At 35.9% G+C, this 18,208-nt stretch overlaps 4 protein-coding genes across 4 annotated transcripts; 1 reads left to right on the top strand and 3 right to left on the bottom strand.

The window, feature by feature from the left end:
- Window positions 1-941: 941 nt before the first annotated feature.
- On the bottom strand, window positions 942-2,285 carry SDR2 (NAD(P)-binding Rossmann-fold superfamily protein). The gene is made up of 2 exons (XM_022301576.2): window positions 2,049-2,285; window positions 942-1,963 (listed from the first exon to the last, which is right to left on the bottom strand). Exons 1-2 carry the CDS (start codon window positions 2,141-2,143, stop codon window positions 1,135-1,137), a joined length of 924 nt encoding a protein of 307 aa, XP_022157268.2. The 5' UTR covers window positions 2,144-2,285; the 3' UTR covers window positions 942-1,134.
- A 4,267-nt stretch (window positions 2,286-6,552) lies between these two features.
- Window positions 6,553-8,998, bottom strand: LOC111024045 (uncharacterized). Its single transcript, XM_022301622.2, has one exon. The coding sequence runs from the start codon at window positions 8,602-8,604 to the stop codon at window positions 7,081-7,083; it is 1,524 nt and encodes a 507-aa protein (XP_022157314.1). The 5' UTR covers window positions 8,605-8,998; the 3' UTR covers window positions 6,553-7,080.
- A 5,144-nt stretch (window positions 8,999-14,142) lies between these two features.
- On the top strand, window positions 14,143-15,572 carry LOC111024030 (CASP-like protein 4B1). The gene is made up of 3 exons (XM_022301606.2): window positions 14,143-14,666; window positions 14,789-14,924; window positions 15,197-15,572. The coding sequence occupies exons 1-3, from the start codon at window positions 14,392-14,394 to the stop codon at window positions 15,386-15,388; spliced, it is 603 nt and encodes a 200-aa protein (XP_022157298.1). The 5' UTR covers window positions 14,143-14,391; the 3' UTR covers window positions 15,389-15,572.
- Window positions 15,494-17,982, bottom strand: LOC111024029 (putative WRKY transcription factor 26). The gene is made up of 5 exons (XM_022301605.2): window positions 17,619-17,982; window positions 17,210-17,386; window positions 16,485-16,960; window positions 16,239-16,400; window positions 15,494-16,112 (listed from the first exon to the last, which is right to left on the bottom strand). The coding sequence occupies exons 1-5, from the start codon at window positions 17,823-17,825 to the stop codon at window positions 15,689-15,691; spliced, it is 1,446 nt and encodes a 481-aa protein (XP_022157297.1). The 5' UTR covers window positions 17,826-17,982; the 3' UTR covers window positions 15,494-15,688.
- Window positions 17,983-18,208: the final 226 nt, after the last annotated feature.

The following is an 18,208-nucleotide window of genomic DNA, read 5'->3' as shown; positions in this document are numbered from 1 at the left end:
TCAAGGTGATGACATGGCCTCGTCCATTCTTCTTTTTTCTCTTTCGTTGATGTTACCATAGATTATTAAAGTATGTTTAGTTGGTAATTTGTTCTATTCTTGTTTTCGATATTTTTAGATTTTGAATTTAAAATTTTAAAATAAAGAAATATATTAAAGAAAGATAAAATGTTGGTAAATATATTATTTAATGTTATATATTTTTTATTTTTATTAAAATTAAAACATGTAATTTATAGTATATTATAGAGTATATAATATTGTATAATAATAATAATAATTAATTAATTAATATTAATTTAGATTTAACTAAATATATATTTGGTGATTACATATATTATTATTAAACAACAATCTTTTTAAGTTGGGATTTAATTTTCAAATTTACTACAAAAAATATTGAAAATAAATAATATAACTCTTTTTTTATGGAAAAAATTTTTTTTTCAATTTCTTTTTTTCCAACAAAATTCTCCCCACCCATGTCTTCTTGTTTAATAGGCAATCCAAAGACCATTTTTGTCGGATATTAGCTTAGATTCAAACATCACTGTAAATAAATAATAAAGACCATTTTCGACGACCAGCTTTACCGTCGATGGTCGATTGTAAGTTGGGGACTGGGAGGCATTTTATTTGTCCTATTTTTTTTGGTTAAAGTATGTCCAAGCAACTGGCATCCCACATCATATTTATGTTAGATATTGACACAGTCCTACCAAAATTAAACTATTAGAAGTTTATAGACTAATTCGTTATTTTAAAAAAATTACCTGAGCAAATAAATGTGTTTTTAACCATTTTGATCGTTAGATGCATTAAACAAATTCGACCCACGAATTTGAGGTAACAGTTTTATCAATAATTTCAAGCAGAGTACTTAAATTAAAACGAAAACATGAATTCAAAAGTTTTAGGAGTTATGAAAGATAACTACAAGCAGCTGTAGAATAGAACAACTAATATATTCAGCTATTGTAGATCAAATAATAAATAACAAACTAAATCGTAAATCCTACTAGAAAGTAGAAACAAACAACAGGCATATGAGGGAGTTTTTTTTTTTTCTTTCCCCCACTGACACCTGCAAAAAAAAAAAAAAAAAAAAAAAAAAAAAAGGATAGAAAAAGAAAATTACAAGCCAACACAATTTCTGGAAGTGGTGATTCCGCCATCAACGACGAGGTTATGGCCGCTGATGTACTTGGATTCATCGGAGGCCAAATACAGCGCCGCCTCTGCAATATCCTTCGCCCTCAATGTGGGCCCCTTCAAATTGGCCAAACCCCTAACGAAATCCTCCATTTTCTCAACTTCCTGAGCCGACGGAATCATGCCCTCTTCTTCTTCTTCGTCGTCGTCGTCGTGGCTCCTCCACGCGTTCACGAGCATCGACGTGGCCACTCCGAACGGCGAAATGCAGTTGACCCGTATCCCGTAGCGGCCGAGCTCGCAGGCGGTGTTCTTTGTGAGCCCCACAATGGCGTGCTTCGACGCCGTGTACGCGTGCGGGCCCAGCCCCCCCAGAACCCCCGCCACGCTGGCCGTCGATATTATGCAACCGCTGCCCCTCGGAATCATCACGCGCGCCGCGTGCTTTATCCCCAACGCCACGCCCTTCACGTTCACGCGCATCACGCGCTCGAACTCCTCCGGGTCAAAGTCCACTATGCTCTTCCGCTGCGACTGGTTCCCCAGCACTCCGGCGTTGTTGAATATCACGTCCACCTGCCCGTAACGACGTATCGTCGAGTTTATTGCATTCTCCACGTCCTCTTCCGAGCTGACGTCGCAGTGCACGAACGTGACCTGGCATGGTGACAGCGTGTCCGCCAACGCCGCCCCGAGTAGATCCTCCACGTCGGCGATCACCACTCTCGCTCCGTGCTTCGCGAACAGCCTCACCGTCGCCTCTCCGATCCCCTTCGCGCCGCCCGTTACGATCGCCACTTTTCCCTCCAGCCTGAAAACAATCGACGATCACATTAATTAAATATAAAATAATACAATTAATAGTGTTGTACTTAATTGTATGAATTAATTAATACCTTTTGTGGGAGGGAGGGGATTTATCCAAATCCCTTGGTAAGAGATGAATGGCGTGGAGGGGTTGCTGTTGCTCCGGCATTACTTGGGCAGTCATGGCTGATCAGAGAGCGAGATTTTGCGGTAGCAGCAACAATTGCGCAAAGAAGGGGATTTTATAGGGAGAGATTTTGAGAAAAGTTATTTTATTTTATTCTATTTTAGTAAGAATTTGAGAAAAGTTGTTGGGTAGTTCAAGGCAGCTTCCTACATAGTGGCGTTTCACTTGCCCCTCGTCCCTCTCCCTTCCATTGCCTAATTTGTCTCCATCTCATCATTCAATATACAATTTAGATTTGGTTTTGACTCTTACAACTTTAGTTCAAGAACTGATGTGAAATTTGAATTTGGAAGAATATTTTATGGGTTTTTAATGGTAAAAGAAAATTGATACTTCTTCTTTATGGGTTTTTAATGGTAAAAACTAAATTTTTTTTGCCAATTTAATGAATTATTTCATACTATAGTTTAACACTGCCACTATTTGAGTTGTTGCCTCCAAAAAGAGAGTAATAAATAATATATATATTTTAAAAAATATATATACGGGCATTTCCCAACAATATAATATAATAATATATATATATGCTCATTTCTCCAGGTATTTTAATTATAAAGAAAAGGAGGGTAGGGTAGTATAGTAGGTTTGCTTCGTTAAAAATGGGATCGCAGATTCCTTTGAACAGCTAAGCTAATGCTAATGCTAAACCCCTGCATCTGCGTGCTCCACGATCTAGGCTGCCAGGAAACACAAAATTAATTTACCAAATCTAAAACTAATTTTTCTGTTAGCTTTAAAATAATAATAATAATCTCTTCTTAATTTAATTGTTAATTGTTATACCAATCCAATTCCAAACAACCTCTTTAAAAGATTTGATATCTCTTGAAAATAATATGGGAGCGACTTCAAATGGATTTGATCATCCAGCTGACTCCCCCAACATGAATTTTCTCTATACTTTTTTTTTTTATAATTAATTTCCAGCTGTACGGTCAAATTTTCAAGAAATATCATGCGTAGTTACTTTCATTTTGCATACACGTGTCACGGGTGATTGTATCCAGACAAAAACAACCAACGACTAAAATTATGAAAATGACAACTGCAATTAGCCGTGTGGGTAGAAATTGAAATACATTTTCTTTTCTTTTTTGACTTCACATTTTCAATTAATAAATGATGTTTTGTAAATCAAACACCAAAGGAAAAATCAATATGAATAATATAAATATAGTTCAAATTAAGACATTTTTCTTTAATTAAGATATCAAAGGTTGGAAAATCCTCACCAACAAACAAAAACACACTTGTGAACAAAACATTCATTAAAATTACATTTTCAATATACAATATACCAAGCCACCTTCTAATAAATAAATAAAATTACAAATTAAAAACATGTATCTTCAATCTTGTACCCGTCAGTTTGAAGTACCAAAAAAAAAAATTTATGATTGAAGGATTGAAATTATCGAGAGGTACTTTGACTATAAAGTTAGAAGCCTATTTGAAATTACGAGTTTGTGAACTTCAATTAAAGTTAATTAGCCCACCTGAGTAGTATAGTCCGTACATAAATAAAGAGATTGATTATAACTTTTTCAAGATAGAACTCCTTCTCAACTATCTTGACCGGGAAGAGGGGGAGACCCTTGTGGAAGTCCTGCCCGCCCTTTGTTAAGACACTTATTTTCGACCTTTCATTTTCGATTCAAATGTTGTGAGTTTAAATCTTCACATATTAGACTGAAAATAATAATAATAATAAAGTTAATTACATGTTTTGGAAATTGGAAAATTCATTTTTTACTCTGTATACTAATTCTTACCGATCAAAAGCTCACTAAAATAGTTAATAACAATTTCATAGGAATTTATATATAAATAAGAATGGATAAAGCGAAATCAGTTCAAACGAGGAAATTGAACAGTTAAAATCGAGGAGCTAGTTTTTTCAACTCAATCAAGTGAATTTTTCTTACTTAAGATTCCCCAATATCTCCCAATTTTCAGAGTTGAAGATTTGATTTCACAGTTGAATATAACATAAAATAAATGGTTTATTTATGTTTCTGCAACATTATCATAATTTCCTTTGCTTTTAATTTTATCCCTCGTGTGTCATTCCCTCAACACTTTACATTTTTTTAATATAAATTAAAGTTAATCTGTGGTTCCCACCCTTTGAAGGAAAAAATACATATTAAATATATGTGAAAAATATTGTGAAGGTGACGTATCAATTATAGAAATACAGTCCTTCACACAACACGTTCTGTTAATTTATCAGTAATATTATGGACCTACTATAACATTATATTTAAGCAATTTGTGGGCTATATTTAAATTCTTAGTTCAACAATATTATTAAGGTTAAATATGCCATTTTGTTAGGTTGATTTGATCTTTTCGTTATTAAAAAAGGTTTTATTGATACGTGACATGTCTTATTTGTTTATGTATTGAATAGATGTTTATGCAACGTGGATATTTATTGAATAACAATATTTAAATGCTTACTATTAACAACTTATCTTGAATTTTGACAACTTTGAATAATGTGGATAACATAAATAATTTCTTTTTTTTTTTTGCATTTCTATCTCTTATCTACCAAAAAAATTTAATGTTAATCGACAAAAAATAGTCTAGGTTTATAACAAAGGTTTTAAATGTTGATGTCTCAATTTCATGAAAATGTCAGATATTGTTATTCGATGGTCCTGAAAAAGTTATAAAAAAACTCGAAAAAAATATCTAAATTAATAATTAATTGTTTCACCCTTCCTCAATAAGTTAAAAACGATTAATATTATGTGCATATTAGTGAAATTTTGTTGATATTTTTCATATTTTGTCGACTTTTTGGAAATATTATAGAAATGTCGAATCCATAAATACATGAACATATGGATGGATATTTAATACCATGTTTGTAACTACGTATGATAAGTTAGGTGTCCAAATTTCATAAAAATGGTTTAAGATGCTGAGATGATAAACACAAAAAGCAACTTATTGTTTTGTATTCAAGGATGTGTTTCATAGAGTCTTCAAAATTTTGAATTTAAAAATAAGTCTATTAATTAATGATCAATTTTTAATTTGTCAATTAATGATCATATTAGGAGATATGATTAGGATGAAGCCTACAATTTGACTGTGTTAATTGTTATCTTACTTAATAAGGATAATATTAATTTTCAGAGAGGGTATAAACTTTATACTATAAAGGATGATAATTAGGACTATTTTACTTAAGTACACAGGGCAACGTGAATTGTGATGAACGTATATATATAAATATTTTCTTGTGACTCTAATAACAAACACATTGGGGATTAAAAAAATATGGAGATGGTCATGGTTTAATTAGTGGAGATTTAAAATTCTTTTTAATCTAGAAATGGAAGTGGATAGGATTATAAAATTAAAAGTGAAAAGAAAAATCCCAAAATGGTGGGACCGCTCTTTTTGCTTTTATTTTACTTTATCAACTTTAAAAAATTTTATTTTTTATTTTTTATTTTGTTTTTAATAAATAGTTATATTTTTTTATTTCAATAAATATGGAGATGAAGTTAAGCTTCTGATCTCTAAAAGATGAATAATACGTCGTAATCGTTAAACCAAGCTCGTGTTGGTAATAAATAATTATGTTGTGTTTTTATTAAATTAAAGTGATAATTTATGAGTAGCCTAATTAAATAAAATATGAAATTCAAAAATTGCTTAGATATTATAACAAAAGTAAGAAATTCACCTTTAAGGATAGTTTGTACATATGATTTTTAATCGTACATATTAATTCAACAGTTAAAGATTTTTTCTTGGAAGTAGATCTTTTAGTTAAAGATGTATAGCTAAAGAAGTTGACATTTTCAAAACTAGTTTAAAATTTATAGATGCAAGGAGGAAGAAACGAATGATACACAAAAAAAAGGCAGGCAATATGAATCGGGCCCTTATAATGAATTGGGGCCATATAAACACAGCTGGATTGGGCTTTTTCCAGAATTGGGCCTGAGGTGTTGGCTGCTACCACTGGGCCTAATTGGTGTTGCTTGTTATGCCTGCTCGCGTAGTATAAAGCATTTAAACGTCGGTTAATTAAGAGATCTGGCTAACACACTTGCCTAATTCGGCATCACTGAACATTTGAGAAGAATGCCTCAGTATCATAAAACAATCTTTTTATTTATTTTTGAAATAAATTGAAAATGGAAACCAGCGTCAAATTTCAACTTTCCTCCCTCGTAATTCTTTTTGCCATCAATCTTTCCCCTTCCTCTTCATATGCAAAATCAAGTTTAAATTTATATTTTAATGTTTGCCAAAATCTGTTTCACCCCCTGTTGAGAGTTTCAATATCAGTAAAAATTTGTATTTTTTCTTTGCCCTTTTCCAGACTAGTTAGTTGATAAGGTAAAGTTGACACTAAAGAGAAGACAATGGACCTAATATACTCCAAAGTTAAATGATGAAGGATTCCTTCAGTAAAATAGTTCTTAAAAACAATTTCTTCCACTCCTTGCCTATCTGGTATATGCCTCATCCACTCAATAGCGTAAGATATAACCTACTACAAAACAATTTATTTGCTCTTGCATGTTGGAGCAAAGTTTTTACCCTGCTCCTGTACCATATTCCTACACTGGATATAGTCTATGTTCAACAATCAACGTAAGATATAACCTACTACAAATCTAGGAGTACAAAATAGCATTTTGCTTAAACGAAGAGTGGAATAAGCCCAAGTGTGCGTCAGATAGTAATTACCACCGTTGATATCGAAGAGGAAGAAAAGTAATTTGTGGTTCATAGGGAGTCGAATTTCCCACCAATCGCCACCGTTGGTTTTGTTTCTGCCTTCAATTTCAGCTCCAAGTTTACAAAGTGCGAGAAGGAGAGAGGCGGATGAAGATTTATTGAGAAAGCAACCGGATGAGTGAAGAAAACATGGCTGTAAAGGGTAATTTTTCACACCAATCTCACCACCACTGGTGAACAAGAACTCCACTTCGCCTCAAGGAAGCAAACAAATCTAAGCATCGGCCATAAGTTTTGTCATATTTTGCGCTTCTCTCGCCTGGGCAACATCTCTGCCACCGATTGTAATGGCACTCGAGAAATATCTCATCTATCAAGCAAATAGCACCCGTCTTGAACAATCTCGGAATCAAATCGAATTCAGTTCCCTCCACATCCATCTTCATCACTACAAAATCCTTCTCCGTTACAGTATTTTTCAACCAGTCAGCAAAATCAAAGCCCTGAATCTCATCCACCTCCCCGTCGAAAGAACCTGTCGATGTTGCCACCGGTCGAATCCTGCCCATTCCTCTCCCCTTATCTTGGACCTTCTGACCTGGGTCTCGATTAATTTCGAAAGTTAAGGTTTCATTCCTCACCCAAGCCGCGTATGGCAGAAGCTTGACCCCTTTCTTTGTGCTATACTGCTCGTGAAAAATTCTATCAGCTTCAATGGCATAAACTTCGAAGGTTTTATTCTGTTTTGGATACTGCTTCCTAAACCAACTTCCTATACTAGAGCCATAGCTTCTGGCTCCGACGTCGACGTAAACGTACCTCTGCTTGAAGCTTATATTGGCCATTGATGGCAGATATTTTATCTTTTGAATGTTCCGCTTCAGTGTAATCCATGGCTTCAGTGGCTCCTCTAAGATCAATGGCTCGGCCTTTCGGACCAATTCCTCCTTAAATGCGGGAACCGAACACTTACCGTCAGACTTCTGGTGATGCGTTTCCACACCATTACCAAGAATATCATCACTCTCCTTCATCAGAACAATCTGGCGAAGGAAAGGCATCGAAGAATCAAGGCCATCTATATCCTGTGATGTAACTATTTTGCAGCAATTAAACAAATCAATGAATGAGTGAAAGCTGTACGTATCTTTAGCCCTAATTTGGACAACAGCAAACCCTTCGGGTTTCAGCGTCCGAGCAATTTCCCGGGCAAAATCTGCCGGCCGGGATGACTGATCAAGGCGGCCCCCGCCCAAGAAAATAAAATCGAAGGTATTATCATTGAACGGGATCTCATGTGCTTCGCCCTTTATCACCAGAGGCTTAACGGCTTTCTTGAATATTCCAATCGAATCGGAAACCCCAATCTGTTTCAAGGAAAATACATCCTGTCCGTTGGGAGTTTCCACGCACAACGATTTCGATTTGTGAGAGAGGAACCCTACGGAGATCAGATCTTGAAAGATTGAATAATAAAACTGGACGGCCTTGATCCAATCTTTACTAGTGTAAAGATCACGACGCAACAGTTCTTCGGCGGTAGGACCTGCGCCATCGATTACAGCCGATGCTCTGGGATGTAAGCCGGAGGCTCGATACCTAGAAATTTTGGGCGAGAAGCAGAAATTTCCAGTGATACAAGACTCACCAGTGGTAATCACGACGTAAGAAAAATGTGCGACTAAGAGAAGCACAGGAACAATGAGCGCCCTAACCAAATTCCTCAGAGAAACGAACCTCCGCATGGCGGAAACTGTCGCCTTCACGCTTTCAGGTGAATCAACGCTTCAAATGCACGATCAGAGGTTAAAAAATCCAAAAAATGAAGAGAATCAAGAAAGAGAATGAGGATTATCGAGAACAAAATCGAGCAGAAGAATGGTTGGCACCGATCAAGGCTTTTCCGGATGCGTGGGGTCGGAAATAGAGAGGGAAATTAGGGTTAAAGTTGAAATTCATGGCAGAATCTTTCCGTTGCAGCATTCGGAGGAAGACTTTTGTAGGCGATAATTTATGTGTCTCAAAGGAGAGCAATGCGTAAAGCCATGATTGATTTACGTCTCGCTCTGAGTCGAACCAGACCGCGTTAAGTTTGTTACAGAGAAGAGAGTTTGAAGGGTGAACGAAAAGGGAAATAAATATAATGGGAATTCACGCGTTGTGAAGAAAGAAACTGCCATTTTTTTAATTACCCTCCTGGGTTGGGCCACTCTCGAAATACCCTAAACTTTAGGGTATGGATACTGAATATCACTGATCAGTACATAAAGACAAGAATAATATAATCATTAATGAAGCAAACCAACTACCAAATTGGAGCATCAAAAGAAAAGAATAATGCTATTTTAATCTAAAATTAAATCATCACGCGACAGCCACTTGATTTTACACGCCTACTTAAGCAATGGATAGGATTCGATGAAAATAATAATATTTAAATATGTTGGTGTTTGGTAAGCAAGGACAAACCTCTTACTAACCCCACTTAGGAACTGACGTAAGAAATTAATAACTAATCCAATCCACCCAAATCAAGTAAGAAATTTATTAAAATTACCAAAATGCTTTCATGGTCTCTATTTGGTTCACTTTAAACATTTATGAATTTCAACCCTGATTTAATTTACAAAAAGGAAATAAGTATAAGGATTTTATTTTATTTTAGTTTTTATTATACATGCACGAATATATAATATCATATGAAAAGCTTCGATTCATAATATAGTTTAGTCTCAATTCAGTAGTTACTGTTTTAAAGGTTTCTAATTGATTCGCAGGATTTAAACAAAACTTACCAATTGTCTAGTATTGTTTTTTAGTGATAATAAGAGAGTAATTTATATTTTCCATTAGTTGACTATATTAAGGTTTAAAATGTATTGAATGTTGAGTAAAAGATAGATAAATAAAAATGTGTTTTTAGTGGATAATACTATTTAACTAAATTTAAATTTTTAAAATTTATTAATACTAAATTTAAATTAAACATAAACTTTAAACTGTGATGAATTAAAACTCTTCAATTATAAGGACTAAATTAAAATAGTTAAAAGAAAAAGGGCTAAATTAAAATTAATTGATTTATCAAAAAGAAGTTAAAACTAATTGACATGTTGTATTTAAAAAGATGATAATAATAATAATTGAGAATTTTAAAAAATGCTGCCGGTTTGCTGAATAATAGGGGCAATTATGTCAAAATGTCTTAGACTCTTTTTTGTTCACAGGAGACGAGCACCGAGCGAATACAGAACCAAACGGTCAACGTGTGCACCAAAATCGAGACACACGGGCACCGATATCCCAAACCAGTGGGTGACCCAACCCAAACGCCGGTATACGTATAACCGTTGCTAAAAGTCCAAATTTGCCCCTCCACTGTCTCATTTATGTTTTGATGCTTTTCACACTTTTGGCCAGGACAGATTTGTCAGACAGAATTCTGTACTGTCCAATTTTTCTCCCTCTTCGTCATACATCACATAGCAAGTAAATAAATTTTAAAAACATAGAGAGGTTATAGGTAGAATATTCTTCAGAGAGAAAAAAAATGAAAACGAAAATAATTAGTTTTAAAAGTAATTATCGTTATCCAAAGTTAAAGTTAAAGGCTGCACCGAAAATTAGTGGTGATATTAAAGTTAGAAGCAATGGCGCGACAACGACACGATGGAGGGTACTGTGGGCCCAGTGCTTGCCAAGGCGAAACGTTGTGGAAGGGACCGCGTGAAGTAACTTCTCCAGCCGCATTCAACGGTCTAATTCACGATTTGCCTTTTCCAGCTATTGTCTTGCCCGTGGTCGGTGCTATCTATCATATCCTCTTTTGGGCTGGGCTGGGCCGGGCCAATTTACACTGTTCGGGCCCAAACGACAACGGGATAACCAGACTTCCTGTCGTATCGGCTTCCGTGGCGGTGCCTGGGTGACCATAGCACGTGCCTTCAATTATTTCGCAGTGGAAAATGATTCAAATTAGGAAGAAATATTTGCAATGTTAGTTGTATGGCATTTATGACCCAGAAGAAAATATATCATTGGCTGCGCAGCAGAAATAATGGTGGTGGGGATCACTAGAGGGACTCAAAAAATAAGTACAACACCATTGATTGGAAAAAAAAGAATTTCATTTCATTATAGTTCATTCAATGAGATATTACGAATAGAGATGATATTTTGAAGTACTGTAATGAATAATACACATGCCTAGTGGTGTATGAATATTTTTGTGGTTGATAAATATATAATTGGACCATGAATGTGAGAGATAATAGATTAATTTTATCATAATACTAGCAAAACATACGTGGTTAGGTCTAAAAAATATACTGTTGTAGTAGTATAAATGAAAAATAACTGGCAAAAAGTTAACCCAAAGATAATATAGTCGATAAAGTAATGTTGGTTGGAAGTAGGGGTGTTCAAAAAACCCGGTAGCCTGAAGAACCCAACCCGAACCGTGAGGATTGGGTTGGGTTAAGTATATGCTCGGTTTGGGTTGGGTTCTAATTTTAAAGAACCGACCGGTTCGGTTTGGTTCTCGGGTTAAGAGGGAAAAAATCGGTTTAACCCGAACCGATACATATATATCTTATGTTTTTAGGTTTAGGGTTTGTAGCCGCCTCTCATTTCTCTAACCCTCTCAATCACATCACACCTCCCTCGATCTCCCTCTCATCTCTCTACTCTCTCGATCTCATCCCAATCTCTCTCAATCTCATCCCATCTCTCTCAATCTCACTATCTTAAGTCGTCGTTCGCTGCCATTCACCATCATTCCCCGCCGTTCTTATTTTTTTGCTGCCGTTCTCGTTTGTTCGCCTCTCGCTGTAGCTGCCGACATTCCCTTCTGTCCACAGCCATCCGCCGCTCATCCCATCCCAACCCTTATTTGAAAAGGAAAATATAAAGTAAAGTAACCGAGGACCCAACCCGACCCAACCCGAAAAATATAGGATTGGGTTGGGTTGGGTTAGCTAGTATAGTCGGTTTCATCGGTTCTCCTACCTGACCAACCCGAATTTTCTAGTTGTTCCAAAAAAATCCCTGAACCCGACCCAACCCAACCCGTGAACACCCCTAGTTGGAAGTATAATCATTCAAAATTTTTGACGGTCCGATTTCTTATCTTTGTATTGAACTAAAAATAATAATATTAATTGCTCAATCACTATATTAGTGATAGTCATATTAAGAATACCATATTTACAATTGAGACCGTTTTTTAAAAGTAAATATTATTAAGTAAATCCATAATTCTATTAGCACTTTAACGAAATGTTGTCTTTTTAGGAATTTCAAGACAACATTTGTTAATCCACACAAATACAAAAAATGTATTTAAAATTCTTTTAATTAGCTAAAACCTAAAAGTACATTTCATATCTTTCCAAAGGTCATAACAAACTCGAACGGAGGATTGACACGGCCCATTCCATGCAAAATGACACTAAGCTAGGCCTTGAGAATATGAAGTCTCTTTGTGGGCTTGGGCTTTTCTTAAAGATCGTTTGGGCCCATAAGAATGGGAAAGTATTGGAATACATTGGGCCTGTTGATCTTTGGAGATTAGCCCAACGATTGAAATCTGATGCATTCTTCTATCTCCGATCTTTTAAAGTTTCAACTATTTTTGTTGCATTTCCTGATTTGAAAGAAGCAACGTAGATTTGATTAACTCCCTAATCAACATTAAAAACCTTCGAAAAGAAAATTATCTATTTTGTTTTTTATCTTGTTAGTTCTTTGTCATGTGTTGTATGTAAGCATTTTAGGCTCAAATTATTCCTTCAAAACTTGGAAACACATGCAACACTTTTTTAAACATAAGAGATGAATAATGATAATAAAAATTTGGAAGTCTCCAGGTCGGAACAAGTGATTAATTTCCATCATGAGATTAATATATTGAAATGAAGTTTATCCGTTACAGTCATATTAAATCTGGAATTCTCCAATTGGTCAGAGTTGGAAATAGGTCAAGAAATTTTATATGGCTAATGTATATAGGAGGATTTGAGAATTGCCCCGCAAAAATTTTTTATTTTATTTATGAAAAGACTTAGCTGGTTGTAGAAACGTCATCTATAATACTATAGAAATATCGACTTCTTCCATCTATATTTAAATAAAAAATTAGTTGATATATTATTTTATTTTACGAATTGCTATGTTCTTAAAATAGGGTTTAAATCTCTCTAAAAAATTAATTAAGTCTTTACCAACCAAGATCGTGTCTAATAAGTCCATAAACTTTAAAATAAATCTAAAAGCCCAATATTCACGTTTCTTATTTCTCATTTATAGTTTCGTAGTTTTAATAAATAAAAATATAACTATATTTAGTAACTTTTTCTTATTTATTGTTTATTGTTTTTTTAATTGAAAAAATAAACAAAATGTTTGGAAAACAAGTATCGTTTCTCATTCTCCAAAACTTTAACTAAAAGTAAAAATAAAATTTGTATATGCAAAATATTTTTTAAATACCAAACTTTTTATTTTATATTTATTTTTAAATATTTATGATGTATTAGTCAAGAATGATAAAATATTTTATTTACGTTTTGGAAAACTAAAAAAAAAAACAATGGAATAGAAACAACCAACTTGATTTGGTTGTTTTTAAAATTTGTTCACAATTTTGAAAAACTTTATTTAAAATGAGAAATAAAAAAATAGGAATAGTTACCAAATATTTATATTTAGTTAAAAAAACAAAAACAAAAGTTACCAAACAAGCTTTGAATTTTTTATTTTGCATATATAGATCTCAAACTTATTCGGTAATTTAAAATAAAAGTAAATTTTGTTTGGAAGATAACCATTTCATTTCAATCTCGTGTTTAATAGATCATTAAATTAAAAGAATATATTTAATAAGTCCAATAAGGAATCTCCCATAGGTTGATCTATCAACTTTGAAACTATAGATATTATTTTTAAAAAACAAAGTATTTCAACTAAACAATATGCTTTTTGGTACAGTGGCGTGTAAACCATAATCCCATAAATAATCCCATAAAGATCGATGTTTGAGTCTTTATCAAAACACCTTTATCAATATTTTTTATCTAATTTTTGGAACAAAATACAATGTCAGTTCTTACAAGTTAAATTACGAACTTCATTGAACTCATTAGAGAGGAGTCTAATATATTTTTAGTACATATATTAGTTCAATAATATTTTTTTTTAGTTTATATGTGCGGACCAAAAATTTTGTAGACAGAAGTCAATTTCCACGTGGGAAAGGCTCAATCTCGGAATTTGGCACCACCCAAATATTGCCACGTCATGAAATCCACACATGTTGATTGGTCCACAGTCCACTTAGCGTGCCTTCTTTCAACTTCCACACCCGCTCCGGCTTCCCTTACAGAGAATCTGAGCTGTCACTTTATAATACCTAAGGGAAATGTTAAAACAAATCCTATATTTCCCAAGGGAAACAAAAAACTGGAAAGTGTTTCCTCGCCGGTTCTTGTGTTCGATAAAAAAAACCCAATCACTGATTGAATCCTCCGATTATCATGTCAAATCCGGAAGACACTGCACCGAAGCAAGAAAACGGGGCCGTGGCGGCGGCGACTGCCCCTCCTGCCGCCGACGTGGAAAGCCAAACAACGGCGGCGACGGGTTTTGGGGTGTCGGAGATCGTTAGCCGGTGGCGGAGGGAGGATCTGTTAAGACGCCGCGCCTTGGCGCTGAGAGGATGTGGTCTGATACTTTCCTTGCTTGCGTTCGTCGTCATGGCTTGCAATAAACATGGCGATTGGAAAGATTTCGACAAGTACGAAGAATTCAGGTGAGGGAACCCAAATTCGGTTCGTTTTTTTTTCTTCTTAATTTTTAATTGCGAATTCAATGCTATTATGGACAGGGATTAGAATTAGAATTAGAATTAGAATTTGCGTTGGATTGAAATAGGTACCTGCTGGCAATAGCAATTCTGTCTACTTTATATACGGGCGTCCAAGTTTCGCGACAAGTTCGTGAACTTTCAACAGGGACATCTATGTTTCCACTCCGCAAATCTGCCATAATCGACTTTATTGGAGATCAGGTTCGTGGGTTTCTCCTAATTATATATATAAAGAATTTTGAACTCTGTATAATCTATCTAATATAAGAAGTTATAACCTAAAGTTTAATCCTCTAACTTTTAGCATTTGATTCTTAAAATATTTAAAAAGTTCACACAGTTAACTTTGTGTCTAGCAAACATGTGATTTATTAAAGGGAACCTGAAATTTAATCAAAATTGAACTTTTTGTAATGAAAATTCTGGCTGGGCTTCTAATTTAGTGTTGAAAATATGAATAATTGGATCCGCAGATTCTGGCTTACCTGCTAATGTCGGCTGCATCTTCGGCAATTCCGATGACAAACAGAATGAGAGAAGGGTCAGACAACATTTTTACAGATTCCTTGGTAGCCTCCATTTGCATGTCCTTTTTCGCCTTCTTCTCCTTAGCCTTTTCTGCCGCCATTTCAGGATACAAACTCTCGACTCAATCTTACATATGACCATTCTTTGTTCTTACCAACGAGTTCTGTTTGTTCCTCCTGCATAGTTATTGCTTCATTTCTCCATTATTTGTACACTTCCATTTGTAATTTTGATTTGAGTCATTATTGCAATGTGTATAATATTGAGAGTCAAACACCAGTGACATTTCGATACAAAAATCGACAAATTTTTTAGAGTTAATTTTTCTATATATTCTATTCTAGTCTAGTCCCTGTCCCCCTACTAATTTTACAAAAGCTACAAAAAAGAACAAGAAAACTTCCTTCAAGTATCTAATGGGTCGGTTATTGTATAATCTAAGGCAGAAATGAGTCAAAGAATATGTCATCTTTGGCTTCTTCCTGGGCTTCGGATCCAAATCCTGTAACTTGAAAACTTGGCGGCACTCGCTGGGATGTACCAAATGCGAATGCTTCCTGTGCTTCAATTCCCGATGTGGGGAAACTCGCCGGCCGGAACGAGGCAGCCAAATTTTCCGGGAAAGGATGGCTGACGACGGCGGACGGCCTCACCGGCAACGGAATACTGGTGAAGTGGTTGGTGGGTACGGGTCGGTTGACGGCATTATAGCCGCCGCCGCCGGCGCTGCTGCCACGGGCCGCCGGAACTTCATGGTTATGTTTGCCTTCGTAGGTGGTGATTACGGCCCTCATGTCGTTAGCCGCCCGCTCGATGTGTTTCCTCACAGGGCAGCCCAAAGATGTGCACTTGTAGTAGCTCCTGTACAAACACGCAGGAAAATAAAAAACAACGATTTAGGGTTAAACTATAAAATTGAAATTGAACCCAAAATGGGGACCAAAAAGAGGGATTTGGCAGAAACTTTGAAAAGATCAAGAAGTAAACCTGGGATTTGGATTTCCTTTGACTACTTTTTGTCCGTATTTCCTCCATCTATAGCCATCAGGCAATATGTCGATTTCGCTGGTTGTCTGAACCACAATTCTTGGCTCTTTCACCGTTCTGCTCCCACCCCCAGAAAATCCCTCATTTTCGTTTTCCCCTTTCCTGCAAACAAAATCCCCTCAATATTATTAGCCTCAAAATTATCTAAAATTTTCAACCCAAAAAAGAAAGAAGAAATTCACTCACCATCTTTTGGCTTCCGGTTCATTTTCGTTGTCGTCGAGCGAGTTGCTAAACGGCGAATTGGGTTCCAATTCATCGTCCCCCATGGAGACGGAGGAGTCATCCTGCAACACGGCGGAGTCCGCCGCCCCTGACGACGGATCGTAAATGCCGGAGTTGGAGGAACGTTTTGTCGGCAGGGGCTTGCCATGATTATGGCTTCCCTTGTAAACAATCTCAGTAATCTGCCCATCCAAAGATCTTTCGACTTTCTTTTTGGTTGGGCAGCTTGGAAAAGTGCACTTGTAATAACTCCTTGGATTCTCGCTTCCTTTCACTTGTTTTTGCCCATATTTTCTCCAGTTGTACCCATCGTTCTCTGATTTTTGCTGCTGTTCTCTGTTGTAAACAGGCAGCAATGGAATTGGCCTTGTTTCTGCTACCGCCATTTCCGAGCCGCTTTCAACCGCGCCAAAATATTCAGCTTTCGCTCCTACGTTCTGCCAAGGAGAAACAGAAACTGTTAGTTACAGATCCTGATTTTCCCCTCTTTTTCTAATCGACTGACAACTGTGCTGTGGATTCTGTTTCTCTCTCTCTCTCTTTCTATTTTTATAAGATATTTAAGTTTAATAAGATAATCACGGTGGTAAGGCTAAGGCTAAGGCTAAGGCTAAGGACAAGGGTTTGGAAACTTTTGTAATATAGCGAAGTCAGAGCAAACGACAAGACGCAGAAACAAACATTACCAGTGGAGTCGCGTCGGAAGAAGACGAGGACTGAAAATAAGTTGATAAAGAAGACGAAACAGAGGATCCTGTTTGATGGGGAAGCGAAGAATCAGAGTAATTTTTCCCATCTCCCCCCTTCATTCCTTGACCATCATTTCTCGAGTTGAAGGCGCCAGTAGTAGGAGACGGAAAAACCTGTAACGAGTCAGCAAAAATCCCAGATTAAAAAACATACAAAACGAATTAAGAACAAGAACAAAATTGAAGAAGGAAGAAAGCAGAGCTACTTCACAAATCACAAGTTAATTATGTACCTCTAACGAACTTGCTTGTGGTGTAATAAAAAGGAGTCAGTTAAATTGGTAAATTAGTGCAGTAAGTTAAAAAGGCAACTAAGAGAGGTAAAATGGGAGAAGAAAAAACTTACACCAAAGGAGAAGAACAGAGGGGAATTGAGGAGCTCAGTGGGGGTTAAAGCAGAGGCGAAAGAGGAGAGGTAAGAGGAGGGGGACGTGGGGAAAGGAGGAGGAGCTTGAACAAACTTCAATTTCGGAACTTCCACACCGAAATTATTGCTTCTGTTGTCAGAAGATCCGCCACCCAGTGCACTTATCGCTTGGTTTATGTTTTTCATGTTACTTTTCTCTTTTTTTTTTTCTTTTTTTTTCTTTTTTCTGTTTTTGTGTGTTGGGAAGAGAAGAGGAAGCCAAGCTTGTTGTTTGGAAAGAAGTTTCAGAACAAAGGATTTATTTATATGAAAAACCAGAAGAGAGACAGAGAGAGAAGAGAGAGAGAGGGAAGAGGAACAAGGGAGTGATTTGTTTTGTTGGCAATTAAGGTTCTTGCAGCTACTTTCTTCGAAGCTGAGATGGAAATTTGACCGTGGAATTTCCTTTTTTTTTTTTTTTGGGTCAAAGCTTGTGGGTTTGACTTGACTGGTCAGTGCTCTTCTCAGAAGGCGGCTTAGCTTTATTCTGCAGAGATTGCGCCACGTGTCCCACGTCTGTATACGTGGAC

This window comes from Momordica charantia (assembly GCF_013281855.1).
Source record: "Momordica charantia cultivar OHB3-1 chromosome 5 unlocalized genomic scaffold, Mcharantia_2.0 BLBB01000005.1, whole genome shotgun sequence".
Taxonomy (NCBI): Eukaryota; Viridiplantae; Streptophyta; class Magnoliopsida; order Cucurbitales; family Cucurbitaceae; genus Momordica; species Momordica charantia.
The sequence above is the reverse complement of the archived record's forward strand: the minus strand, read 5'-3'. Positions and strand labels throughout refer to the sequence as shown.

Coding starts and splice junctions, on each gene's coding strand:
- SDR2 (XM_022301576.2), bottom strand. CDS start 2,143: ATGACTGCCCAAGTAATGCCGGAGCAACAGCAACCCCTCCACGCCATT. Junction 1,964..2,048: donor TCCCCTCCCTCCCACAAAAG/GTATTAATTAAT, acceptor GATTGTTTTCAG/GCTGGAGGGAAAAGTGGCGA.
- LOC111024045 (XM_022301622.2), bottom strand. CDS start 8,604: ATGCGGAGGTTCGTTTCTCTGAGGAATTTGGTTAGGGCGCTCATTGTT.
- LOC111024030 (XM_022301606.2), top strand. CDS start 14,392: ATGTCAAATCCGGAAGACACTGCACCGAAGCAAGAAAACGGGGCCGTG. Junction 14,667..14,788: donor GACAAGTACGAAGAATTCAG/GTGAGGGAACCC, acceptor GGATTGAAATAG/GTACCTGCTGGCAATAGCAA. Junction 14,925..15,196: donor TCGACTTTATTGGAGATCAG/GTTCGTGGGTTT, acceptor TTGGATCCGCAG/ATTCTGGCTTACCTGCTAAT.
- LOC111024029 (XM_022301605.2), bottom strand. CDS start 17,825: ATGAAAAACATAAACCAAGCGATAAGTGCACTGGGTGGCGGATCTTCT. Junction 16,961..17,209: donor CTTCCGACGCGACTCCACTG/GTAATGTTTGTT, acceptor TCTCCTTGGCAG/AACGTAGGAGCGAAAGCTGA. Junction 16,401..16,484: donor GAACCGGAAGCCAAAAGATG/GTGAGTGAATTT, acceptor TTTTGTTTGCAG/GAAAGGGGAAAACGAAAATG.